Source organism: Ornithorhynchus anatinus, chromosome 12 (genome assembly GCF_004115215.2).
Source record: "Ornithorhynchus anatinus isolate Pmale09 chromosome 12, mOrnAna1.pri.v4, whole genome shotgun sequence".
Classification (NCBI taxonomy): domain Eukaryota; kingdom Metazoa; phylum Chordata; class Mammalia; order Monotremata; family Ornithorhynchidae; genus Ornithorhynchus; species Ornithorhynchus anatinus.
In genome coordinates, this window is record NC_041739.1 from 59,548,736 (window position 1) to 59,571,276 (window position 22,541).

The 22,541-nt window shown below is 57.6% G+C and overlaps 2 protein-coding genes across 5 annotated transcripts in view; one reads left to right on the top strand and one right to left on the bottom strand.

Annotated features, from left to right (window-relative positions):
• OCIAD1 (OCIA domain containing 1) overlaps window positions 1-6,857 on the top strand; it is a 19,438-nt gene extending 12,581 nt beyond the window's left edge. Inside the window, exons 7-8 of one of the 2 annotated variants that reach the window (XM_029076606.2) lie at window positions 4,182-4,337; window positions 6,694-6,857. In XM_029076606.2, the coding sequence (XP_028932439.1) occupies window positions 4,182-4,337; window positions 6,694-6,728 (191 nt within the window). In that variant the 3' untranslated portion in view covers window positions 6,729-6,857. Of the gene's footprint in view, window positions 1-4,181; window positions 4,338-6,395 lie in introns of both variants that reach the window. The other variant, XM_029076605.1, reaches the window with a different exon arrangement.
• On the bottom strand, window positions 6,612-22,369 carry LOC103168903. 3 transcript variants are annotated; one of them, XM_029076602.1, is made up of 7 exons: window positions 22,136-22,369; window positions 15,699-15,877; window positions 13,202-13,427; window positions 12,053-12,232; window positions 8,918-11,734; window positions 8,357-8,778; window positions 6,612-7,492 (listed from the first exon to the last, which is right to left on the bottom strand). In XM_029076602.1, exons 2-5 carry the CDS (start codon window positions 15,852-15,854, stop codon window positions 10,785-10,787), a joined length of 1,512 nt encoding a protein of 503 aa, XP_028932435.1. In that variant the 5' UTR covers window positions 15,855-15,877; window positions 22,136-22,369; the 3' UTR covers window positions 6,612-7,492; window positions 8,357-8,778; window positions 8,918-10,784. The 3 variants fall into 3 exon arrangements, with proteins under 3 accessions (XP_028932435.1, XP_039769633.1, XP_007661927.2); XM_039913699.1 differs by lacking the exons at window positions 15,699-15,877; window positions 22,136-22,369 and adding an exon at window positions 14,349-14,769 and having other exon boundaries at window positions 8,607-8,778; XM_007663737.3 differs by lacking the exons at window positions 15,699-15,877; window positions 22,136-22,369 and adding an exon at window positions 14,349-14,769.
• Between the last annotated feature and the right edge of the window lie 172 nt (window positions 22,370-22,541).

Sequence of the window (22,541 nt, forward strand, 5' to 3'; positions counted from 1 at the left end):
GTGACCTCATCTGTGAAATGGGGATGGAGACCGTGAGCCTCACGTGGGACAACCTGATTCCCCTGTATCTCCCCCAGCGCTTAGAACAGTGCTCTGCACATAGTAAGCACTTAACAGATGCCAACATTATTAGAACAGTGCTCTGCACGTAGTAGGCGCTTAACAAATACCAACATTATGATTATTATCACGGTTGGCCCTTAACAGATAACACTATTATTATCACTACGCAAAATCCCTCATCTTGCAGGGCTCACTCGAGGGTGACGGCCAAAACAAGCGTGTTTGTTCCACCCCGTTCGTGGCCGCTCACCTTGCCGCCTTGGCAATTCAAGGCTGGAGCAGGTCTTGGGCTTATCTGGGTTCCTTGCTCTGCGATCGTATCCGTTGGCCACTCAGATGGCATCGGAAGCAATCTTTTGGGCTACCCTGGAACTGTTGGATATCTTTCATAGAATTGGAGAGCCGGGAGGGACCGCCCCGCTGAAGGTCATCCGGTCCAGCCTCCTGCATCCAAGCAGTGAGTGAATGACTCAGTTGTTCAGGGAAGATGGTTGCCTATCCTTTTTGTGTCTAAGGCCTCCATGGTGGGAGAGACCACCGTTCCTCTAACCTGTGAGAACTGGGATTTTTACTTCATCAAGATGAGCCTCTCCTCGGGTTTTGTAAACACGCCTAAAGGGGGTGACGGGGTGATGGGGCTCGTTCCAAGACCGGGGAGGGGGATCGATTCCTTTGCTTCATTTCCATTGTAAATGGGGAAAAACTTGGTTTCCCTGCCTCGGGCTTCCAAAGTGGGATTTCACTGAGACGAGCGGGACGGCGTTGGCAGGTAAACGGTATTGATAAATGCCTGGCGATGCATAATCAATGTGATTGAACCAGTGGTGACAGGGAGGGCCCTCCCCGCCCCCCGCCAACTCCTCAAAGGGGGGATTTGCAGCCCCTAAGGGATGAGTTAGCAACCAAGGCCCGTTGGACAGAGGAGGTGGTGCGCCCGGACTGGAAAACGCTGGGCTGGCCCCTCTCAGGGGTGTTTGAGGAAAATGCAGACGTCGGCCAGTGAATGAAGTTGAAGTTGACTGAGTGCCTCCTGGGTGCAGAGCACCGCACTGCTCCTGGAGCAGTCCATTGGCGTTAGAAGGTAGGAATCAATCAATCAGTCCGTGGTATTTGGTGAGCGTTTACACTGTGCCTGGACTTAAGCGCTGGGGAGATTTCTGCCCTCAAGCAGCTTAAAGTCTTACCAGAGGAGGCGGACACGAAAATACTTACAGGTAGGAGGAAGGAGCGTGGCTTCAGCGGATAGAGCACGGGCCTGGGAGTCGGAGGGGTCCGGGTTCTAAATCCCGCTCCGCCCCTTGTCTGCTTTGTGACCCTGGTGAAGTCACTTCACTTCCCTGTACCTCAGTTACCTCATCTCTAAGATGGGGATTAAGACCGCGAGCCCCGTGGGCGACGTGGACTGTGTCCAACTTGGTTAATTTGAATCTACCAGTGCCTGGAACATAGTAAGTGGTTAACAAATATCATTTAAAAAAAAAGGGGGGGGGGGGGGAGTGGGATATGTAGATGAGTGTAACTGAGTAAAGCAAGAAGAGCTACCACTTGCTGCAAGGCAAGGAGGGAAAAACTTGGAAATTTTGGGAAGGTTTCCCCTCTGCTTGCAGAAAAGCTGTCTTGAAGGAATTATGGTACTTGTTCAGTGCTTGCTATGTGCCAAACATTGTTATAAGTGCCGGGGTAGATACAAGACACAGTCCCTGTACTCGGTTGTATTCTCTCAGGTGCCTGGCACATACTAAGCGCTTAACAAATAGCATTAATGTTGCTATTATTATTACAGGGCTCTGCACGCCGTAAGTGCTCAGTAAATACCGTTGATTGATCGACGGACACACGTGCGGCCTCATTGGAGTCGCACATTCTATTCCGAAAAGCTCTGCTCAGTTTCATCCTCAGTGGTATTTTTTGAGCGCTTATTGTGTGCAGGGCACTGTACTGAGTGCTGGGGAGAGTCCAGTCCAACTGAGTTGGTGGACAGATTCCCCGTCCACGACGAGCGGAGGAAGGGGCGAGCTTCTTTGGCTCTTGACTCTGGACTGGCTCAGGGCAGCAGGAGATTTTCCGGGAGAAGGCTTGGGGACTAAATTTAGGAGCACCAGATTTTAGCAGTCGTCAGCTCGGCTCCTTTCAGTAAAACCAGAGGGACCGATTTCAGCGGACTCAGTCAGGTGGAGGTGCTTTGTTCCGAGATCTTAAAAGAACGGTAAGGCCAACCGTGGGCTGCCGGAACTCTGGAAAGTTATTTTCCGGAGGTGTTGGTAAAGAGGAGCATTGAACGAGGGCCTGGCCGCTTTAGCCGAAGAGTTTTAAACATTGTATTTGTGAAAGAAACCCTGATAAATAGGTTCCTGTTCCTTCATTTGCGTCAGTCGATTCTCTAGGCAGTTTTTATTGATGTTTCCGTTCATTGTAATCTGCGGAGACTTAAAAGACGGTTAAGGCCGAAATCGATTGTTCGCTCACGGGTTCATCAGGTCCCCGTAATTTGAACCATTAAGGCCTCTCTTTTCAAAATGGAGCTCGGAAGTCTTTTGAGAATTCACCTTTAATGACTGGGGCCACATTCCTCCTCTGCAGTAAGTTGCATCAAATGGCCATTCTTTCTTCGGTTGCTTTTGTTGGACCGTGTTCAGGTCGGGCGAGAAAAGGCCCCTTCGGCCCGCCTCTGCCAGGGAAAAGTGCATTTGTGGCATTCCGCGGAGGCCGGACGCTTGCCCCAGTTGTTCTTTGCACTTTTGTGATTTCAAAGAGCCAACGTATAAGGGGCGCGGGGAGAAAAACGACTGTGTGCCTCTTACCTTCAAATAGGGCGGGTTTGGGTGGGGCAGTTAATTTTTTATCCGGGTGCTTGTGCAGATCTGGGCGTTTTGCGGATCTGGCAGACTTTTTGTGTATTTTGTTCCTTCAGCCAGTTCTTTTACCTGCGCTCCCTCCTTCCGCGACTGGGAGATCCAGGTGGGGCGGGATCAGATCCGAATCTCTTGTCTTCATCCCCCTGCTTCGGATAGAGTAAGCGCTTAATATATACCGGGGTGACTGGTGTGACTTCTTGGTTCTTTGGCTCCGCTCCCTGGCTCTGCGGCGGTTTGATCGTGCTAGTGTTTTCGGTTCGGACCACGAAGAGAGGGCGTTGAGTCTCCTTTCGAAGAGGATGCGGGGCCCCGCCGCTGAGGCAGCCGCTCAACTGGCTGTGGAAGTAGGAGGAGTGGGGAAATCTTCCTCGGATGGGCTCGCTATACCGAAATGGAGTGAAACTCCGATAATTTCTTCTGGGAAATGGAGAGTAAGAATGCTAGTTCTCTTGCACTTTACCAGGTGTTCAGTACGGGTGTTCTGCACACAGAAAGCGCTCAGAAATTACCAGCGTACCAGCTGTCAAGGCTCAGGCAAGGGCAGCGATGTTTCTGCGAGGGATCCAGCAAGAGACAGTTTGGTCTGTTTACCTGTTACGGGAGTTTCAGAGTCAATCGATGGTAGTTACCGAGTGCCTGAAGTGGGCAGGGCACTCTGTTGAGCGCGATAGAAGTAAGAAGTCCAGATCCTGCCCTCAGGAGTGGGTCCTGTGAGGGTGTATTGAACTCAACGTGCTTCCTGCCCGGTTTCCTGTCCCTCCTCCCTCCCACCCCCACTCACTGCCGCGACGGGCGGCGCCACGCAGGCCACACCGCTGCCTTGGGCGCTCCGGGTCCTGCCCTGACCACCGTCATCTTGCCCTGGTCCTTGGAAGGTCCGAGGAAGCCGGGGCCAGCCGGGTGGGCCAGACGTCACCGCCCCCTCCGCCCCACCTTGGCCTCAGGGGATGGTATCTGGGGGCAGTGTTCCAGCAGCCCCCACTGATGGAGCAGCCCCAAGCCCCCTCCCTTAAGATCTGTGGCCCCCAGGGCAACTGCTGCAGCGGCAGGGAACCCGTGGGGAAAATGGCAATGGGACCCAGGGCCCGGAACGTCCCGGGGCGAGTTCCTCCTCTGTTCTCTCCAAGGGGATGCCCGGGACCCCGGGGACCGTCGTTTATCCGTCGTGTCCAGGTCCCGAATACCGGACTGGCGCAAAAACAGTCGATGGAGTCGTCGAGCGTCCGGCCCTCTCCCAGCGTTCGTACCCCTTGGCTCTTTTAGGACCCGAATCCTACTTGGAAGAGAGCCCTAAAAAGAAGAACGTCACCTACGAGGAATTAAGAAACCGGAACCGAGAAACCTACGAGGTGACCTTACCTCCAAAAGGCGAACCCTCCTCGCTCAGGACGGTTCGGGACAGAATGCCGAGCAAAGAAGGTAAGGAGGGTTACGCGGGTTCGTTTTGCTGTCATTTCCTCCGTTCGCCGCTTCCGTGATAGGAGTGCTGAGTTTTTGAGGAGAGGGAGATGCAGTCCAGATGCTTGAGACTCGGATGTTTAACAGCCCCTTTGGTGTTTGAGACTACAGTCACACGAATCGTATTCTTCTTCGCTTACTTTCCGTGTCAGAAGGGAGATTCTGCAGCCCTGCAGGAGACTACCATTCCTGTTCTGTAGGTGCCCCATCCACCTGTCGACGGGCAGTATCGTCGAGCGTCTACCCTGTGCAGAACACTCTACCTACCGAGTAGAGTTTGTAGACCCGACCCCAACCCTCAAGAAGCTTACTGTCTAGCCGGGGGGCGGAGCGGACACCGACATCCGTTTAAAGCCGGGCGGGCGGGCCCGTATCTTGGCCTTGGGAACCTGCTACCAGGTGGGCTCACCCGTCACTTTCGGCCAGGGAAACTCCCCCCCCCCCCCCCCCCCAATCCCCGCCGGAGCTCCCCGGTCTCGCGTGGAGTCCCCGAAGGCTCCCGGCTCCCGAGCACCACCCCTTTTGGGCCCTTCAGGCACGGGGAGGTTCTTTCGGTATTGTTCTCCCAAAATAGAGGCCCAGAGCTCTTTTCTCCTGGATCTGTTTTCAGGGTGAATCTGTGGGTTTCTATAGTGTGGAATAGAAACGGATGTGGCCTTGTTTCCCGGCGCCTACTGTTCTGCTGTAAAAATTAGAGAAAGGAAGGAAGAGGTCCTTGGCACCCATCTTGAGAGTCACTTCTCCGGTGGAAAACAACCCCGTGGTGAATTGCAGGAGCTCCGCTTGCCCGTTCATATCAGTCCTTGAGAACTGGAGCCCTTTCCCCGGGGGAGTCCGAACAGAATGCCGGGAGACCTCGTGGGCAAAGTGCAAACACGGGGCCCCAGTAGGGGTTCCCATTCTCTTGGTTTGTCTGCATCTGAAAGGAAAGGAGAGCCTAACCATCTGGCCCCGGTGGAGCGAAGAGACCTCCATGCCAGGGGAGGGTTTCAGGTGGCACGAGATCCACCCACCTCTCGATTCCCTAGCCCCACCGGGTAGCCTGGGCACTGTGGCGTGACTCTGTCTAGCTCGTCCAGCCCTGGGCACGGTAGGCCATCTGGCCAACGGCCTCAACCGCTGGCTCAGCTTCTTCGTCCCTCCCTCCCCCCAGTCGTCCTTTAAGTTTATTTGGGTTCCTGTGCACCGAAGTGAATCCTGTTTACTTCCTGAAGCTGATGGAAGCATGCACTCCCTTTTTTGTTGGAGCAACACTGCCCTCTAACCAGTCGAAAATGAATGTTCCTTGCCAAACCCGAGTGGATATTTTGCCCTTTGTCATTCATTCGATCGTATTTATTGGCAAGAGCACTGTACTAAACGCTTGGGATGTACAGTTCGGCAACAGATAGAGACCGTCCCTGCCCAGTGACGGGCTCGCAGTCCGTACGGGGGAGACAGGCGGCAGAGCGAAACGGAACAAAAGACAACATCAGCGGCGTAAATAGAATCAAAGGGGTGTACACCTCATTATCAAAATAATTACAACCTGCGGTGGAACTTTTATAGCTGCCGGGCCACTGTGTTAAGGGCGAGGAAGCCCAGCAGAGGAAAGCGTTACGGCCACTAATGTCCGACGCCTCCACTTCAGTTAGCCAAGCTCAGGGCCCCGGGAGTCGCGACTCACCTATGCGTGGGGACATCTGAGAAGAGGAGGTGAGAATCAGTTACTGCTTGAGGACCTCGCCCGCGGCCAGGGGACGAAGCGAAAAGTTCCCTCCTGGGGCCCGTCTCCTCTAGGACGGAATGGAAACTTTGGTTTCGTTTCAGGTCTCGGTGCCGGTGCTGTGTTAGTTTCCACGCAGAAGCGAACGGGGTGGGTTTTACCTGGTTTGGCCGTTGGAGTGAATTACCGGGCAGTCCCGTGCTCGTGGTTCTCGAAGAACTCGACCCACGCAACTTAGCTTCTCGGTAATGAGCCGAAGTGCCCGGCCTCCGGTAAAAGCGCGTATTTTAATCGGTGGGTTTCTTTCCGCCTAGTTAAAGTGAACAAGTATGGCGATACCTGGGATGAATGAAAAAGCCACCTTTCGGATCCTCCAGAGACTCTGCCAGCTCACCGGCTTCGTCCCGGCAACGCCGTCGATACCCGCCCCCTTCGCTACCGCCCCCGATCCCTGCCGCCACCCCGTTCAGAAAAGAGAATCTGGTCTCATTCTTCTGCTGGGTTGAATGTTTAAAAATGAAAATGAATCATAGCTTTTCAGGTTTATATGTAGATTTACAGAGCTTGGGGAGATGCGCGAATGAAGGTATGGTGATTATTTTTTTTGTACAGCTTGTGACGTCGTTTCAGAAAACGGTCCCGGCTAAAACAGCTGCTCAAAAATCCATTCCGTGAAGTGGGCGTACGGGAGCTGGTGGACACTGGCCGGGAAGGAGACTGGCAAACGAAGATCCGGAAAGCGTTCAGACCTCCCATTAAAAAGTTCCCCAACGCGACCGTTTTCTTTTCTCGCTAGAAGATCCGCTGAATCGCTTCGGCGAGATGCGGCTGATAAAAATGGACAGTGATAACGCATCATAGTGGCGGGGGGGGGGGGGGGGGATAAGTGGTCCCATCTTACTGCTGTGAATTTTTCCGAGGTTTAGAAGCCACCCCGACCCTGTCGGGTGGGCCGGGGCGCAGAGGAAGGCCCGCGGCCGCCCCACCGAGTATTTTTAGCCGAGGTTTACAGAATATGGAAGGAACCACGGAGTGCTGGGGATCTGGGGATTCGCTCCCGATGACAAATCTGGAGATAATGAAAGGGGAAACTGAACAAAGGGAAAGCAAGCCTGTACTTTTCCAAAGTAAAACAAGCTATTCCGGGCAGGTCCTAGGGAAATAGCAATTTGAGATGTGAGGGTTCTCTTCCCTCGGGACCTAATTTCTCTTCTCAATTCAGGTCAGCTGAGCGGGAGGTTTCGGTCTCCTCCGAATCTGTTTTTGTCTCGTTACTACCAGCCGGCAGGAAGCAGTTCCCGGTCTCCGCTGGAGCGGCGGCGCAGTAGTACTGCCATCAGAGGTTGGCAGTGGGTAGGCAGTTCCTTGGCATAGCTTCTTGGAACAGCTTCTACACTTCCTTCCGGGGTCCCTGCATCGAAAGAATACCCATATTATTCGTGGAGAAAGAAGTGCAAGTTGTGGAAGTCAGTGAGGCCACAACTCGTCCTATCCATCTTGGGCTGGGCATCCCTTGCCAAGGCCCCGGGCGCCGGGCCCCGGGCAGTGGGTACCAAGGTCCCACGCGTGAGGATCAGTCGACTTCGGTTCTTTCGGAGCATTGAATTTTCTCCACGGATGGCCACCCCGGCCAAGTCAAAGGCCAGTGGGGTCTCCCTGGCCTGGGAAGCAGCAGGGCCTAGCCGTTAGAGCACGGACCTGGGAGTCAGAGGGACCTAGGTTCTGATCCCAGCTCCGCCACTTCTCCGCTGGCCGACTCTGGGCAAATCACTTAACTTCTCTGTGCCTCGGTTCCCTCAGCTGTAAAATGGGGATGAAGACTGGGGGGGGGGGCCCATGTGGGATAAGGACCGTGTCCTAACCGATTAACTTGTTTCTACCCCAGCACTTAGAACAGTGCTCGACGCACGGTGAGTGCTTAACAAATACCGTTGCTATTACCGTTTTGAAAAAAATTATTATTATTAGAATGGGATGAAGGCAAAGTCGACTGGACGGCGCTACAGCAGTTCGCAGCGCCGGCATCGGCAAATTGAAAGGCTGATTTCCGTCTCAGAGACAGTGAGGATGAGAAGCAGCATGGCCTAATGGAAAGAGCGAGGGAATCAAAGGACCTGGGTTCTAATCCTGGCTCTGCCTTTCACCTGCCACATGACCTAGGGCGAGTCGCTTGCCTTTTCTGGATCTCAGTTTTCTCATCTGTAAAATGGGGGTGAACTACCTATTCTCTCTCCGACTGGGACTGTGAGCCCCACGAGGGCTTTCCCTTTCCCACCTGGGGCTCACGCTCTAAATGGGGGCCAAACCGTGGAGGGTCTTCAGGCCGCGGTGAAGAGTTTGAGGCGGAGAGGCCCGGGAAGCCAGTGGAGTCTTGAAGGGAGATGTGGGCTGAGTGATGCTTTGAGATGACGATATATGTGCGGCCCGTAATGTAGATAGGAGGCTGGGGAGAGGCTGGAGGCAGGGACGCCCTTCTGGGTCGGCCCGGTGGGAGGACGCATCAAAATGGGCGTTGGCTTTCTCACCGCCTTCCTTTTGCCTGGATCCAGTTTGGACGGCACTGTAGCGTGAGCAGAACTGTGTACCGAATCTCGGAAGTTGAAGATTTGGTACCGGGGTTGCTGGTTGCAGATCGAGGAGGACGGGGAGAGCAGAATAGAAATTTAAGATGTGTGGAATCCTAGCATGATTTAGCACCTGCAAAGAGAGACACCCTCTGTTGGTCAGTAGGCTTTGGGTTAGGAAAGGCAGGCTACCCGCAAGAAGCCCCATTTCCCGGAATAAGCCAGGGGAGGGACACGGGGTCCAAGGAGAAAGATGTAGAGAGGGGGTTTACCTGCATGCTGCCTCCCTGCTGTGGCTGTCTGCTGTCGTCCCTCTCACCTGTCCCGAGCCGTAAGGTTTTCTGCATTGCTTCAGTGCGGCCTAGCTGTCTGTGTTTTGGGAGCATGCTGGGGTCTTGCCGTCTGATGTTAGTCCGGTTTACAGGTACTGCTGATGAGCGCAGCCGTGCGAGAAGTCGGATGCGACGTCGGGGGTCGGCCGCCGACCCCTGGCCGGAACGTAGAGCAGAGAGCAACCTGGGGCTCCTAGTGGCTCCCCAACCTGGAGAGAATCCGTGGCAGAACAGAAGCGATCTGCTGGTCTTCCGCCACCCAAACCGATGCTGAGGTCTCGGGGGCCGGCATGGTCCGGAGAAGCCCGGAGGGGTGGAACTCTGGAGTCGTGGCGCGGAGGCCCCCGGCCTGGCGCGTGCCCGGTCGTAGTGGGCAGTGGCCTCTTGGTGCTGCCTCTAGGAAATGGGGGTGGAGGTGCCCGCTTCTGGAGTGGCTTTGGGGCACTTAGGGGCCAGCTGATGGGCTTGGGTACAGAGGAAGGAAGGGGCCCGAGAGCCCAAGGCACTGTCAGCCCAACCAGGACCCCCATTTAAAAAGCCGCGTTTTCTCGGCTCTTGGGATCATGCGTCTTCAGGGGGCGTTCCGTGGCCGACCGAAACGAGAAAGCCATTTTCCCCAGGAGAAGCAGATAAAAACTTTGAATTTTCAGGCCGGCGACAGGACGGGTGATCAGGCTGGTGGTTTGGGCTGAAAGCAGGGGCCGGGCTTGCTGCTGCTGCTGTCGGACTGGGAGGAAAGTCATCCGTTTGGGGGCGGGTAGGCTTCAGGAGGGTTCTCTGAGGAGTTCGGCAGGGGGTGAGGGAGTCAACCTCTAAGAGGGGCTCCTTTATCAGGATGAGTAGGAGACTGCTGGTCCAGATGGTGGCTGGGGGTGGCCCAGCAGCCCCCCTGTGCCCAGCAGGCCTGCCGGAGGCAACCGTTTTGAGTCCTTTGACCCAGGCAGTTCACACCGTTGGGCTTCCTTCCGTTTGGCCTTCCTCGGCCTCAAGCCAACTTCCGCGGGGTCGAAGGCAAGCCCCACCTAGATTTGACCGGTGAAAGCTCAGACCCAGCTTCTGGTTTAGGATTTGGGTTCGGTTCCCTTCCCCATTCCCTCACCCGGTTCAGCCTTTATAAAGAGAGGCCTGCCGGAGGCGCGATTCTCTAGCCCAGGTCCCACAGGCCTGGTTTATCGGCCAAGGAGCTTCCCCTCGGTTCCTCGGGTAAGGAGCGGGAACAGCCCAGCGGGCCCAACTCCCTGCCAGTGGGCCGCTGAGGCTGCGACGTGGGCAACGGCGGCCAGGGCGACTGGACCGGAGCCACTGCCCTGCCTGCCCCGAGGAGCCGGCTGTGAGCGAGGTGGAGGCCCGGGTACCGGTTGGCCACACTAGACGGCTTGGTCCCTTCCTCTTTTGCTCCGGGAAGTGGACAGGGTCTCGCGGCGTAGGTTGGTCCTCGGGGAGGCTGAGATCCCCTGTGCTTTTTTTCCCACAGGACCTGCCAGGGGCAGCGAGGGTCTCTGGGCTGAGGCTTCCTCCTTGGAGCTAGACAGGAGCCCACCTAGGGCTCTCGGGCCAACTGGTCACTGGGGGAACTAGTCCTCCCACCGGGTCACCGATTCCAACAGACCGCGGACGGGGTCACACAGGACTGGGTACCGGATGGCCGCAGACAGTCCACGGCCTGCCGCTCGGCAGCGGCCTCCCCACCGGCCGGTGGCCGGGAGGAGCGGGACCGGGCCCGGGGCGGGACGGTGGAGACGGGGCCGGTGGTTTGGGCCGAAAGCCGGGCGCCGGCCTTGCTGCCGCCGTCGGGCTGGGAGAAGAGTCATCCGGTATCGGACTGGTCGGGAGGAGGGCTTTCCGGGGAATTTGGGGGGTCGTCTTCCAAGATGGACCCCCTAATGACGGAGGGAATGAAGTGGCTGTTCCGGATGGTGATCCGGGGCCCGTCGGAGGGCCCCCTCTGCCGGCCGCGCCTCCCAGAGGTGACCGAGGAAGTGGAAGCCAAGACCTCAGTCGGGCCGAGGTTGCTTTCCTCCAGTGCTTCCGGCTGCCTCTCGTCCAGCCTTGCCTTGTATTCCCGCGGGTTCGCCTCCTGCAGTTGGGCCTCCGGCACCTCCCCCCGCAGGGTCCCCTCTTCCCCCTCGAGGGGCACCCTCCGTCTGGAATGCAGGCCGAGCAGCCTGAAGCCGGCCCCCAGCTTCTTGGGCTGCTTTCTGGCCCCGGGCTGCCCCTTGGGGCCCGGCTCCAGGTCAGCGGGTCCCAGTCCGGGGAGCGGCACCTCGCCGACAGGCCGGGCGCCCGCTCTGGGCTTCTTCCACGCCCCCACCGCATCGGGGGCCAGTTCGATGTTGACCACGCCTGCGTGGAGGGGGCGGGCCTCCCCGGTGGATCTCCGGGCCAGCGGCACGGGGAAGACCCTCCTGGGCAAGCGGGGGATCAGCTTGCTCACTTCGGTCACCTTGGGCGCCCCTTGCCGGGTTAAACCTTCCAGTTGGGCGTGCAGGTAGTCACGCTGGCACTTGAGGGTCTTGTTCTCCTGCTTCTGGATGGCCAGCGCCTCCCCCAGGTTCTCCACCATCTCATTCATGTGCCTGATGATGTCCATTTCAGACTTGTTAAACCAGGAGGAGCCCAGCAGCTCGGTCAGCATGGCCCGGATCTCCTGCACGCTCGAGGCAACGGCGGTGGGGTCGTGCAGCATCTCTCTGGTGGTAGGGGGCTTCATCGCCGGGCCCCTCTCCCGCCACTGTTTCCACAGCATGCCTTTGGTTCCTGGGTGGGCGGAAGAGGTGAGAGAGAATGACCCCGGCCCTCCCCACCCCCCTCCTGCCCCGGGCGAATCAGCGTCCTCCCCGGGCCCCAGCTGCTCCCGCCGGCCTAAGGGAAGGATCCCGGCCCACCCGCTCCTAAAAAGTCCAGGGCTGGACTTCTTCCTCCGCCGGTGCGGCGGGGATCGAGCCCGTTTCCTCAGCGGGCCCGGTGCTCTGGAGGAAGCGCATCCCCAAGCGCCGGTATCGGGTCCTTGGCCGGCCAGGGCCGAGGCCAGGCCCTGGGCCCTCTGCGGACCCCCCAACCCCATCTGACACCTACTTGCCCTCTTCTGGCTGCATTTCTTCTCTCCAATGAGGTGGGAGCAGAGGGTCACCAGGGAGCGGACTCCTCCGTCCTTGGTTATCAACACCAGCGGGAGCATCTGCGCTATGATATCTGCCCACTCGTCCTTCTGCACGTGCCTGTCCTTTCTGGGCAGCTCTTCCGAAAAGACGAACCCTGGAACGCGGTCAAGAAAGGAAGCGTCGAGAGGCCACGACGGGCGGCGAACCCCACGGGGTAGGGGGTTGGACCCAGGGCCCTTTCCACCCGTGGAGACCCCGGAAGGACAGTGGGCGCAGTGCGTCCCAGAAATGTGGGGGGGGGGGAGGGTCTGCAAGGGTCATCTGTTCCGGTCAGGGATCCGGTGGTTTGAGACTGCAGAAGAGGGGCGGTCTCTTCTGAGAGCCTAGTCTCATTCGTTCATTCATTCAATAGTATTTATTGAGCGCTTACTATGTGCAGAGCACTGTACTAAGCGCTTGGAATGGACAATTTGGCAACGGATAGAGACGATCCCCGCCCACTGACGGGCTTACAGTCTAATCGGGGGAGACAGACAAAAACAGTAGCAATAAATAGAATCAAGGGGATGGACATCTCATTAACAAATAGGGTAATAAAAATATATACACATGAGCAGACGAGTACAGCGCCGAGGGGACGGGGGAGTGTCGGAAAGCTCTTCCTTGCCACTAACTCTAATCCCTCCTGTCGGGCCCTTTAGCTCCCCAGCTCTTACGGAGAAACGGGAAGGTGGTCCGTTGTCCCCCGAATCGGTCCCCCTAGGTGCTCAGAGACCCCGGTTAAGTCATTCCCGAGTCTTTTCCCTCGGGCTGTCCGGGCCTGGCTCCCGGAGTGCTTCCGACAACCTTCCCTGCTCGAGGACCACCCGGAGTGCCTCCTCCAAGCAGCCTCTCTCCCTCCACCCAGATCCGGGTTTCTCTGGCACCGGGAGCGGGCCGGCCGAAAGCAGGCGAGGCCTCTAGCCCCGATGAGAACAGTTTCCCAGCCCCACCAGAAGCGCTCGGGCCCGGTCAGACCCCTCGGAGGGGGAGGCGGGGGCGTCTCCCCCGTAGTAGGATCCCTGGGGCGGCAGGTGGGCCCACCCTCCCCCAAGTGCTAGGCTTCAACCCCCAAGGGACAGACCCCAACTGTTTATCCAGGTGAAGATGTCTTCCAACAGTCTTTCCTTCTTCCGGGCTGAGGTGGTGAAGAAGTTGAGCTTCTCCAGGAAGTGCGTCTTGCACAGCTTCAGTTTGGTCTTCCCCTCGGGGGTCTCTGGGATGCTCAGATCGAAGCCTGTCTCTTCTTGAAAGCGGCTGATCATGTTGCTGACTCGGGTCTTGATGTGCATCACCTCCCCTTCCATTCCCTGGAGGGGCGGGGGCGGAGGAGAGATTTGCCGTCCGCATCCCGTCGGTGGAGGGGCCCGGTGAAGGGCGAGGGGGGCCCTAGACCACCACCCCACCCCGGCTCCCCCCCGGTACCAGGTGGAGGCTCCAGAGTGTACGGTTTTTATGAGCCAGGAGTCTGCTAATTCTGTTGTAATCCATCGATTGTACTTATAAAGTGTTTATTGTGTGCAGAGTACCGTGCTAGTGCTTGGGAGAGTACGGTATAACAGAGTCGGTACCCACATTTCCTGCCCGCAACGATTTCCTGCCCGCCAGAGCCTTGTGCAGTCTACAGTCTCGTATTCCCCCAAGCGCTTAGTACAGCGGCGGCACATAGTAAGCACTCAATGAACACCGTTGATTGATAGGACGGGGCAGTCGGATGCCCGGTTTCCCCGCCCTCACGTTCCCCGCACCGGTGGGCCAGGCCGGAAGGGCCTGGGGCCGGGACTGAGGCGGAGGGTGGTGCGGTTCTCCCCCCCCCCCCCATCCTTCCCGTTCCATCTAATTTCTCACCCGGCCTGGGGGCGGGGAGGGGGGTCAGAGGACCGGGTTCTAATCCCGATTCCGCTCCTCGTCTGCTCTGCGACCCAGGATAAGTCACTTCATCTCTCTGAGCCTCAGTTCCGTCCTCTGCAATATCGGTATTCGGTACTCATTCCCTTACTTCAGTCGGTCAACCATATTTAGTGAGTCCTCACTGTGTTCGGGACACCACACCGAGCGCCTGGGAGTGCAATATAACAAACACAAGCCCTGCCCCCAACGAGTTTACCGAGTCTAGTGGACGACCTCACGGTCTAGAGGACTTGATTATCTTATATATACCCCGGTGCCGAGTACGGTGCCTGGCACGGTAGCGGGCACTTAACGAATACCCCGCTTATAATTATGAATACCTGTTTGTGCCAGATATAGCGGAAGCCGGGGAGGGAATCTTCTGACGACACTGGGCTCTTGAAGTAGAGGTTTTCGGGCTTGAGAGCCCTCTCCGACAGAACGGAGTTCACGCTGTGGGTCTTCAGTGTACAGGTCAGGGTTTTCCCCCCGGTCCTTGACCCCATGTCCGGCTTTCGGCCCAACGCGGAGCGAAAACCGACCAATTCGGGGACCCGAGTGTATCCGAGACCTGTCTCCTCCTCGCTTCTCCTAAGGTCTGGGCTGGGGGGGGGGCTCAGGCAGTCTTTCTTTGCCGTGGGCTTGGCACTGTGACCTCGCCGGCCTCCACTGTGACATCACTGGTTCGGCGGGGCCTGCCTAGCAGCTGACCCCAGGGGCTCTTAGACCCTTCGGCCATTTCCTCTTCCTCCTCCTCCTCTAGGAGGCCTTCCGGGGTAGATAAAAAGTAATCAGGTCGGACACCGTCACCGTCTTAATCCCCATTTTGCAGATGAGGTAACTGAGGCTCTGAGAAGTGAAATGACTTTCCCCAAGGTCCCACAGCAGACAGGTGGGAGATGTGGAATTAGAACCCAGGTCCTTCCGGCTCCCCAGGCCATGTTCTATCTACTAGGCCTGTTCTCCCTTCGACTTAGAATACGAGCTCCACGTGGGCGGGGGGAGCTTAGGACCCACCTTATCATCTTGTGTCTACCCAGCTCTCGTGACACATTAAAAACTGCTTAACAAACGTCACAATTATCATTACTTTCCTTATTGTGCCCACCACTGAATCACGTCAGCCCTTCTGGATTGATCTGCTGGCTCAGTTAATCACTTCTTTGTGTTTTCCTGTCACTCGTATCTCTCTTGTTATTCTTTTGCCTATTTTATATTCATTCGTTCATTCGGTCGTATTTACTGAGCGCTTACTACGTGCAGAGCACGGTACTAAGCGCTTGGAATGGACAAATCGGTAACAGATAGAGACGGTCCCTGCCCTTCGACGGGCGCCCGGTCTAATCGGGGGAGACGGACAGACAAGAACAATAGCAATAGCATTTACTAGTATTTATTATAGAATTTATAATTTATCGCTATTACTATTTTACTATTGTAAAATATAATATATCTTATTATATATATATATATAAATATATAATAAATTATACAAGGCAGTTTGTGTCCACTTATCTTCTCCTTTCGCCTATAAGCTCTGTGAGGACAGATACGGCTTTAACTTCCGCCGTTGCCCGACACGTAGCCAGGATGGCACTGTACCCCCCCCCCCCCAGCTGGCGCTCAGTCAGTCATCGACAGAGGCGATCGGTGCCCAGGCGGCCACCCACCCCCAAAGTACCCAGACTCACTCTGGCTGTGGGAGAGGGGCCAACCCGATGCCAGAGACACCCGGTTTTTATTGATTGCAGACCCGCACTCCCGGTCCCAGCTGCAGCAGGGAGTGTTTCCGAGGTGCGGCCCGGCTGCGTCGGTGGGGGAAGATGGCTGGGTTTCTCCCTCTCCATGGCGGGGAGAGGGCCAGGACGAGCTGGAGACAAAAGCATAACTGAGGTCAGCGTGCTTTCCCAGGCCGCGGGGCCCCGACGAGCACGGAGGCCCTTCCTGATGCAGCAGAATTGGCGGGAGGACCCCGGCCCCAGCCCAGCCTGAGTGAGACGTTTCCCGAGACGCGCCCGTCCGGCTGCCGCCCCTCCCCGGGGGTGGGAGTGGGGGCGCGTGGCCCCTTCCAGTGCCAGGGCCTTCCTCCCCTGCCCTCACCCAGGGCTCTCCCCTCCTCCTGGGGCTCAGGGGAAGCAGCAAGGTGCGGGAGAGAGAGCACAGGCTTGGGAGTCAGAAGGTCACGGGTTCTAATCCACGCTCTACCACTCGTCTGCGGTGTGCAAGTCACTTCACTTCTTTGGGCCTCAGTGACTTCATCTGAAAAATGGGAACTGAGACTGTGAGCCCCATGTGGGACAGGGAATGTGTCCAACCTGATTTGTCTGTATCCACCCCAGCACTTAGAACAGTCCCTGGTACATAATAAGCACTTAAATACCGTTATTATCATCATCCTTTTGGGGCTCCAGCACATCAGGGCCCCCTAAGGGGAGCTGTTCTGCTTGGGGCAGAGGGTCCTGGCGTCCGGGCAGATGAGCAGTGGCCACCGCCCGCAGGGCCCAGGGCTCGCGCAGGCCGGTGCCGGACCGGCCCTCCCCACCTAGCGCCGGGGAGTGCCTGGTCTAGGAGCCCGATTTGCCAAGGAGTCGCCTCTGGTCATCCCGACTGCGCCTGGCCTTGCAGTCTTCGCGGGTGTAGAGACGGTGTCTGCAGTCAGGGGAGAGCAGCCAGCCAGCTCTTGACTTCCGCGGCGACCTGATCCAGAGTTCCCGGCACCTCCCGGCCCACTTCTCACGGGACCCCGGCCTGGCCGGCTCCCCCAAGCCGCGGGGGGGGGGGGGGTCTCTCCAGCGAGGAGGCGCAACCTCTCCTCTTTTGGTTGCTGGGCCTCGCTTCAGTGCGTTATATTTTTCCAAGAGCTTAGAGCTATTCCTGCTCCACCTGTGGTTCCGCAGCCTCGGAGCAAATCCCCTCTTCCGGCCTGCAGCCCCGTCTCCCTGACCCACGCTGTTTCCTCAAGACGAGCCAGTCCCGTGGGCCCGGGCTGCCTAGACCCGTTGGAATCTGGCGAAGGGCAATCGCTTTCCTTGCCTGGCTGGCGGCCCCTTGGGGGTCTGGCCAGACGCCCACCCTCCCGATCACGGCGTGGCCTGGAGTCGGCCACGCCGGCGTCCGGAGACACACATCTCTCCGGCTAGCCCAGTGGAGTGGCCACGACAGTTGCAGCTCACAGGCTCTGGTTTGAAAAGAAGTCAGAACAGGCTGGCAGGAAGCCGGGCAGCGACCCCGAAAGAGAGGGGCACAGGCTCACCCTCTCTTCGCCCTCCTTGGGCGTTCGGCAAGAACGGCAATCGGCGACAGGAGAGAAGCCGGGCACACTGGCCAGACCCGCTGATCTAGGGAAGCAGAGGGCTGATCTTGGGGGGGGGTGGGAAAGTGCCGGCAGGCCCAGTGGTGGGCGAAGGCCCTGAGTCCAGCTGACACCACATCACGGCTTTTCCTTCTGTCCCCGGGGAAGGCCTCTGTGCCCGCTCCACCCCCCCGCAGCTCGGGTGCCCGCTCTCCCCTTGGCCGAGCTGGGACACTGTTGCGTCCCGAAGCCAGCCCCTCGAAGCTGCACTTCCATCGTCTGGAGCTTGTGCCGGCAGGGACTGATGTAGGACAGCTTCCCCGCCCCAAAGCCCAGGGCGCCTGCCACGGTGGAGGGCAGACGGTCGGCCCGCCCGTTACCAGGAGGCAGAGGCTGCCGGAGCCATCTGAGTAGAACGTGGGGGTGGGACCCTTCCCACCCCGCCGTCCCCCACTTCCCTCACAGCGGGCCCGATACGCCAGCGGGCCTGCCTGAAATGGGACGGTCCCAGACGCGGCTCCACCCCCGGTCTGGGAGCTTCGGATCCCCCCCCCCCCCCCGCCCACAGGTCCCCATGCTACCGGCTTCCGGGCTTACTTGCGGCTTTGGTCAGCGACCCAAATCTTGGATGAGTTGACGGCCTACAGCAAGAAGCAGGGGAGCATCGAGGTTACTTTGGCCCCCAAGTGTCCCCCAGGGCTTCGTGCATCACAGAGGGGCCTGGCCCCGCAGTGACAAAAGGTTCGATGGCATTCGGTCGCAGCTGAAGGATCTGGGTGCCCCGGGCCCCGAGCTCGGCGGTGCTCACGGGCTGGCAGGGGTGCGGCATCTGGAGGAGCCACGGGCCTGCGGCGACTCGGGCGGGCCGGCTCCGGCTCCGCTCGCTCCCCTCCGTTGCCTCGGCGTCACTGCTCTGGGACCGCCACTGACCGCTCTGAGCCGGTGCGTGCAGGGGCCTGCCAAGGGGTCCCGGGCTTTGGTTCAAGATTGTCATGACAGAATAATAATAATATGAGGGTCCTTGTTAAGTACTTACTCTATGCCAACCATTCTTCCAAGCATTGGGTTAGGTATCAAGTTAATCAGGCTGGGCGCAGTCCCCGTCCCCATGGGGCTCACGCTCTTCATCCTCATTTTACAGATGAGCTAACTGAGGCTCAGAGAAGTTCAGTGACTTGCCCAAGGGCACAGAGCAGACGCGTGGCAGAGCCACACCACTCATCCATTCAGTCGTATTTATTGAGCACTTGTCGGGTGCAAAGCACGGTACTAAGTGCTTGGCCAACGGTCCGGCGGGGGAAAGGGGGCAGCAAGGATGGGGCCCGGCCGCATGTAGGGGCGGGCCCCGTTCTGGAGAGAGAGGAGCCCCCTTACCCCTGTGGGCGAGTCCCTGGGTGACGAGGATGCTTGCCAACCTCAAAGGGGGACCTGGAAAACAGATACATCCCAAATCTGACCTTCCGCCAGCTTGGGAGTCCGAGGTCATGGGCTCGAATCCCGGCTCGGCCACTTGTCGCCTGTGTGACTGTGGGCAAGTCACTGCACTTCTCTGTGCCTCAGTTACCTCATCTGTAAAATGAGGATTAAGACCGGGAGCCTCAGGAAGCGCAACCCGATGACCCTGTATCTCCCCCAGCGCTTAGAACGGTGCTCGGCACATAGTAAGCGCTTAACAAATACCAACATTCTTATTACCCCCGTTCTGGCCTGGAGAAGACAGGAATCCTCCAAGGCCGATCTGCTCATAGTGAGACACCTTCCCACTTTTTTTCTCCTCAACGTTCATCTGGCCCGAAGCTCAGGGGGTTCTGCTATGCTACAATTTGAGGAAACAGATTATTATTAATTAATATCACTCCGACTCCCAGGCCCATGCTCTTTCCTTCAGGTCGCGCTGCTTTGCGAGAGGTCCGCGGCCCGACGGAGCCCCGGTCTCAGCCCCCGTCTCCCCTCGGCCTCACGGTGGGCCCGGGGCAGAGCGGTGAAGCAGTCTGCACAGTTCAGTAAAACCTCAGCCTCCCCCAAACACGGGGGTCCGAGCCTCGCAGGACCCCCGCTTCCTTCCCTCCCATCACGGAAGACAGAGCGTTTTGCCACATAATGATAATTAAGCACTTACCATGTGCCAAGCCCTGTTCTAAGCACTGGGGCAGATACAAGGTAATCGGGTTGTTTCACGTGGGGCTGACAGCCTTAATCCCCATTTCACAGACGAGGTGACTGAGGCGCGGAGAAGTTAAGTGGCCTGCCCAAGGTCACGCAGCAGACAAGCGGCGGAGTGGGGAGTAGAACTCACGTCCTCTGACTCCCGAGCCTGTGCTCTTTCCACTAAGCCTCGCCGCTTCTCGGCGCTTGGGTAGCTACAGGCTGATCAGATCGGACACAGTCCATGTCGCACATGGAGTTCGCGGGCTTAATCCCCGTGTCGCAGACGAGGAAACCGAGGCCCAGAGAAGTGAAGTGACTTACCCAAGGTCACACAGCAGATGAGTGGCGGAGCTGGGATTAGAACCCAGGTCCTTCTTCGGTCCAGGCCTGTGTTCTATCCACCAGACCACCCTATTCCTTCCCTCCGCCTTCCTGCCTCTTCCCCTTCCCTGCCTCCCCCGCCCAGTCCTCCTCTCCTTGCTGGGCCGGACTCCAGGCGACTGCCTCCTCTGATCTGGGTTTCCCTTTGGGAAGCAGAAACCGAGGTGGTCCGGCCGTTGCCACCCTGCCTCTCCTTCTGTCTCCGTCCCTCTGTCTGCCTCTTTCCCCACCTACCCACTTGCCCGGTCGTGTCTGTCCAGGGCTGGAACCTGGCCGGGATCCGGACACGCCCTGCGCCCTTGGGCCCACCGCTCCTTGCCTCCCAGATCGGGGCCTTGGCGGCGAGTCCCCAGCCTGGGGCCCACCGGTCGCAGCCCCCATCATTTCAGCCCTGCGTCGCTCGCCCTCCACGCTCCGGAGACTCATTGCCATGGAAACGGCGCCTTCCTCCCGCCTCCCCGCCAGGCTGCAGGAACCGGATCCGGGCTGGGCTTCGGGAGGGTTTTTCCGACCCGCTCTGGCCACCGGCCCCGGTGAGGGAGGGCCCGGGAGCGTTCAGGGGTTCTGTTCCGACGCCTGCTCGTGTTCGTCCCAAAAGCCACCTCGCAGTGCGTGCTGCTGGGCCACCGCAAGATTAGGCCGGGGCATGATACAGTCATTCAGTCGTATTTACTGAGCACTTACTGTTGCGGAGCACTGTACTGTATCTCGAGTACCTGTCAACGTGTGTAATGTCATTTTAGGGTTTCCTCACTCCTGATAAGTCTCTCTCCAGCCCCCTCTTGGCTACTTATCCATTTAAATTACGAGCCCCTCGAAGTCCAGGGGAGCATTTCAAATTCCTGCCTGGCTAGTCTTTCCCCGTGTTTGGAACAGTGCTCTGCACGGGGAAAGGGTTTAATAAATATTATCGCTGCCGCCGAACAGCAGCTCTGCAGCATGGCCTAGTGGAAAGAGGCCTGAGCCGGGAGTCGGGGGGATCTGGGTTCCAATTCCGCCTCCGCCAGTTGTCTGTTGCGTGACCTTGGACAGGTGGCCTCACTTCTCGGGGCCTCGGTTTCTTCTTCTGTAAACTGAGGATTAAGACTCTGCGTCCAGCCTGATTGGCTTCTATCTACCCCAGCACTTAGAACAGTGCACGGTACACGGTGAGCGCTTAACAGATACCATTAAATAAATAGAGAAGAAAGTTAATCGCTTTAGCTCTCTCCCCAGGGCGCTAGCCTGGCCTCATCTCCCCAGACCGAGCCAGATCCCGCACGCACGCAGATACCCTCTCTGTAGAAAAGAGGTGGAAAAAGAGTTTATATATACAGAAATGTGCAAGCTTCCTCATTCGGGAGTGAGTAAGCAAATCAGCCACAGTAATTGGGAAACGGAGGCTTTAGAACTCGAATCCTGGCTTAACCGCAGATTCTTAATTTTAACAATAATAATAACTGTGATCTCTGTTGCACGTTTACTATATTCCAAACACTTTATTAAGCACTAAGGTAGGTATTGTTTTAATGAGATGTTCATCCCCTCGATTCTATTTATCGCTATCGTCCTCGCCTGTCCGTCTCCCCCGATTAGACCGTGAGCCCGTCAGAGGGCAGGGACCGTCTCTGTCTGTTACCGAATTGTCCATTCCAAGCGCTTAGTACAGCGCTCCGCGCATAGTAAGCGTTCAATAAATACTATTGAGTGAATGAATGAATGAATACAAGATCACCAGGGCCCACACGGGGTTCACAGTCTAAGGAGTTGGGAGAACAGGTATTGGAATCCCCATTTTGGGGACGAGGGAACCGAGGCCCAGAGAATAAGAAGAAGAAGAAGAAGAATAACGTTGGTATTTGTTAAGCGCTTACTATGTGCAGAGCACTGTTCTAAGCGCTGGGGTAGATACAGGGTCCTCAGGTTGTCCCACGTGAGGCTCACAGTCTTCATCCCCCATTTTACTGATGAGGGAACTGAGGCACAGAGAAGTGAAGTGACTTGCCCAAAGTCACCCAGCTGACAAGTAGCAGAGCCGGGATTCGAACCCACGACCGCCTGCTCCCAAGCCCGGGCTCTTTCCACTGAGCTGGAATTAGAGCCCAAGTCCTCTGACCCCCCCTCCCCCCCCCCCAGCCCTCTGCTCTTTCCACCCGGCCATGCTGCTTAAGCTGGTCTTTGACCTAACCGGGGTTAACCCCAAATTTAGCAACGACCTGTTTATCTTTTTCTCCCGGCAAAAGGCCTCGGAGCAGAACTGGCTGCCTTGGCTGGTTTCCCCAACCAAGTCATTCTCCTGATCAATCAATCATGTCGTCGAGTACTTACGGGCCTTCTTTTCGTGGAACGGGGAGGCGGAGAGGGAACAGCTCCTAGGTCACCTCCTTAACTCTTCTTTTCCCTTTCTCTTAATCCCCAGCCTTCCCAGGAATTGGCTGGGTTCCCGCTGGCACCAGGTGGCTGATAGGGCAGGCAAATCGACTTCACCCTCATAACCGGGTGCGACCCGTGACCGCGGCTCAGTGGAAAGAGCCCGGGCTTTGGAGTCAGAGGTCATGGGTTCGAATCCCAGCTCCGTCGCTTGTCAGCTGTGTGACTTTGGGCAAGTCACTTCGCTTCTCGGTGCCGCAGTTACCTCATCTGGAAAATGGGGATTAAGACTGTGAGCCCCGCGTGGGACAAACTGATTCCCCCGTGCCTACCCCAGCGCTTAGAGCGGTGCTCGGCACATAGC

Excerpts from the sequence above, each read along its gene's own strand:
- LOC103168903 (XM_039913699.1), bottom strand. The coding sequence starts at position 14,513 with ATGGGGTCAAGGACCGGGGGGAAAACCCTGACCTGTACACTGAAGACC. Across the intron at positions 12,233-13,201 it reads CACCTGGATAAACAGTTGGG|GGTTCGTCTTTTCGGAAGAG; the intron begins GTCTGTCCCTTG and ends ACCGCGTTCCAG. Across the intron at positions 11,735-12,052 it reads ATGCAGCCAGAAGAGGGCAA|GAACCAAAGGCATGCTGTGG; the intron begins GTAGGTGTCAGA and ends CCGCCCACCCAG.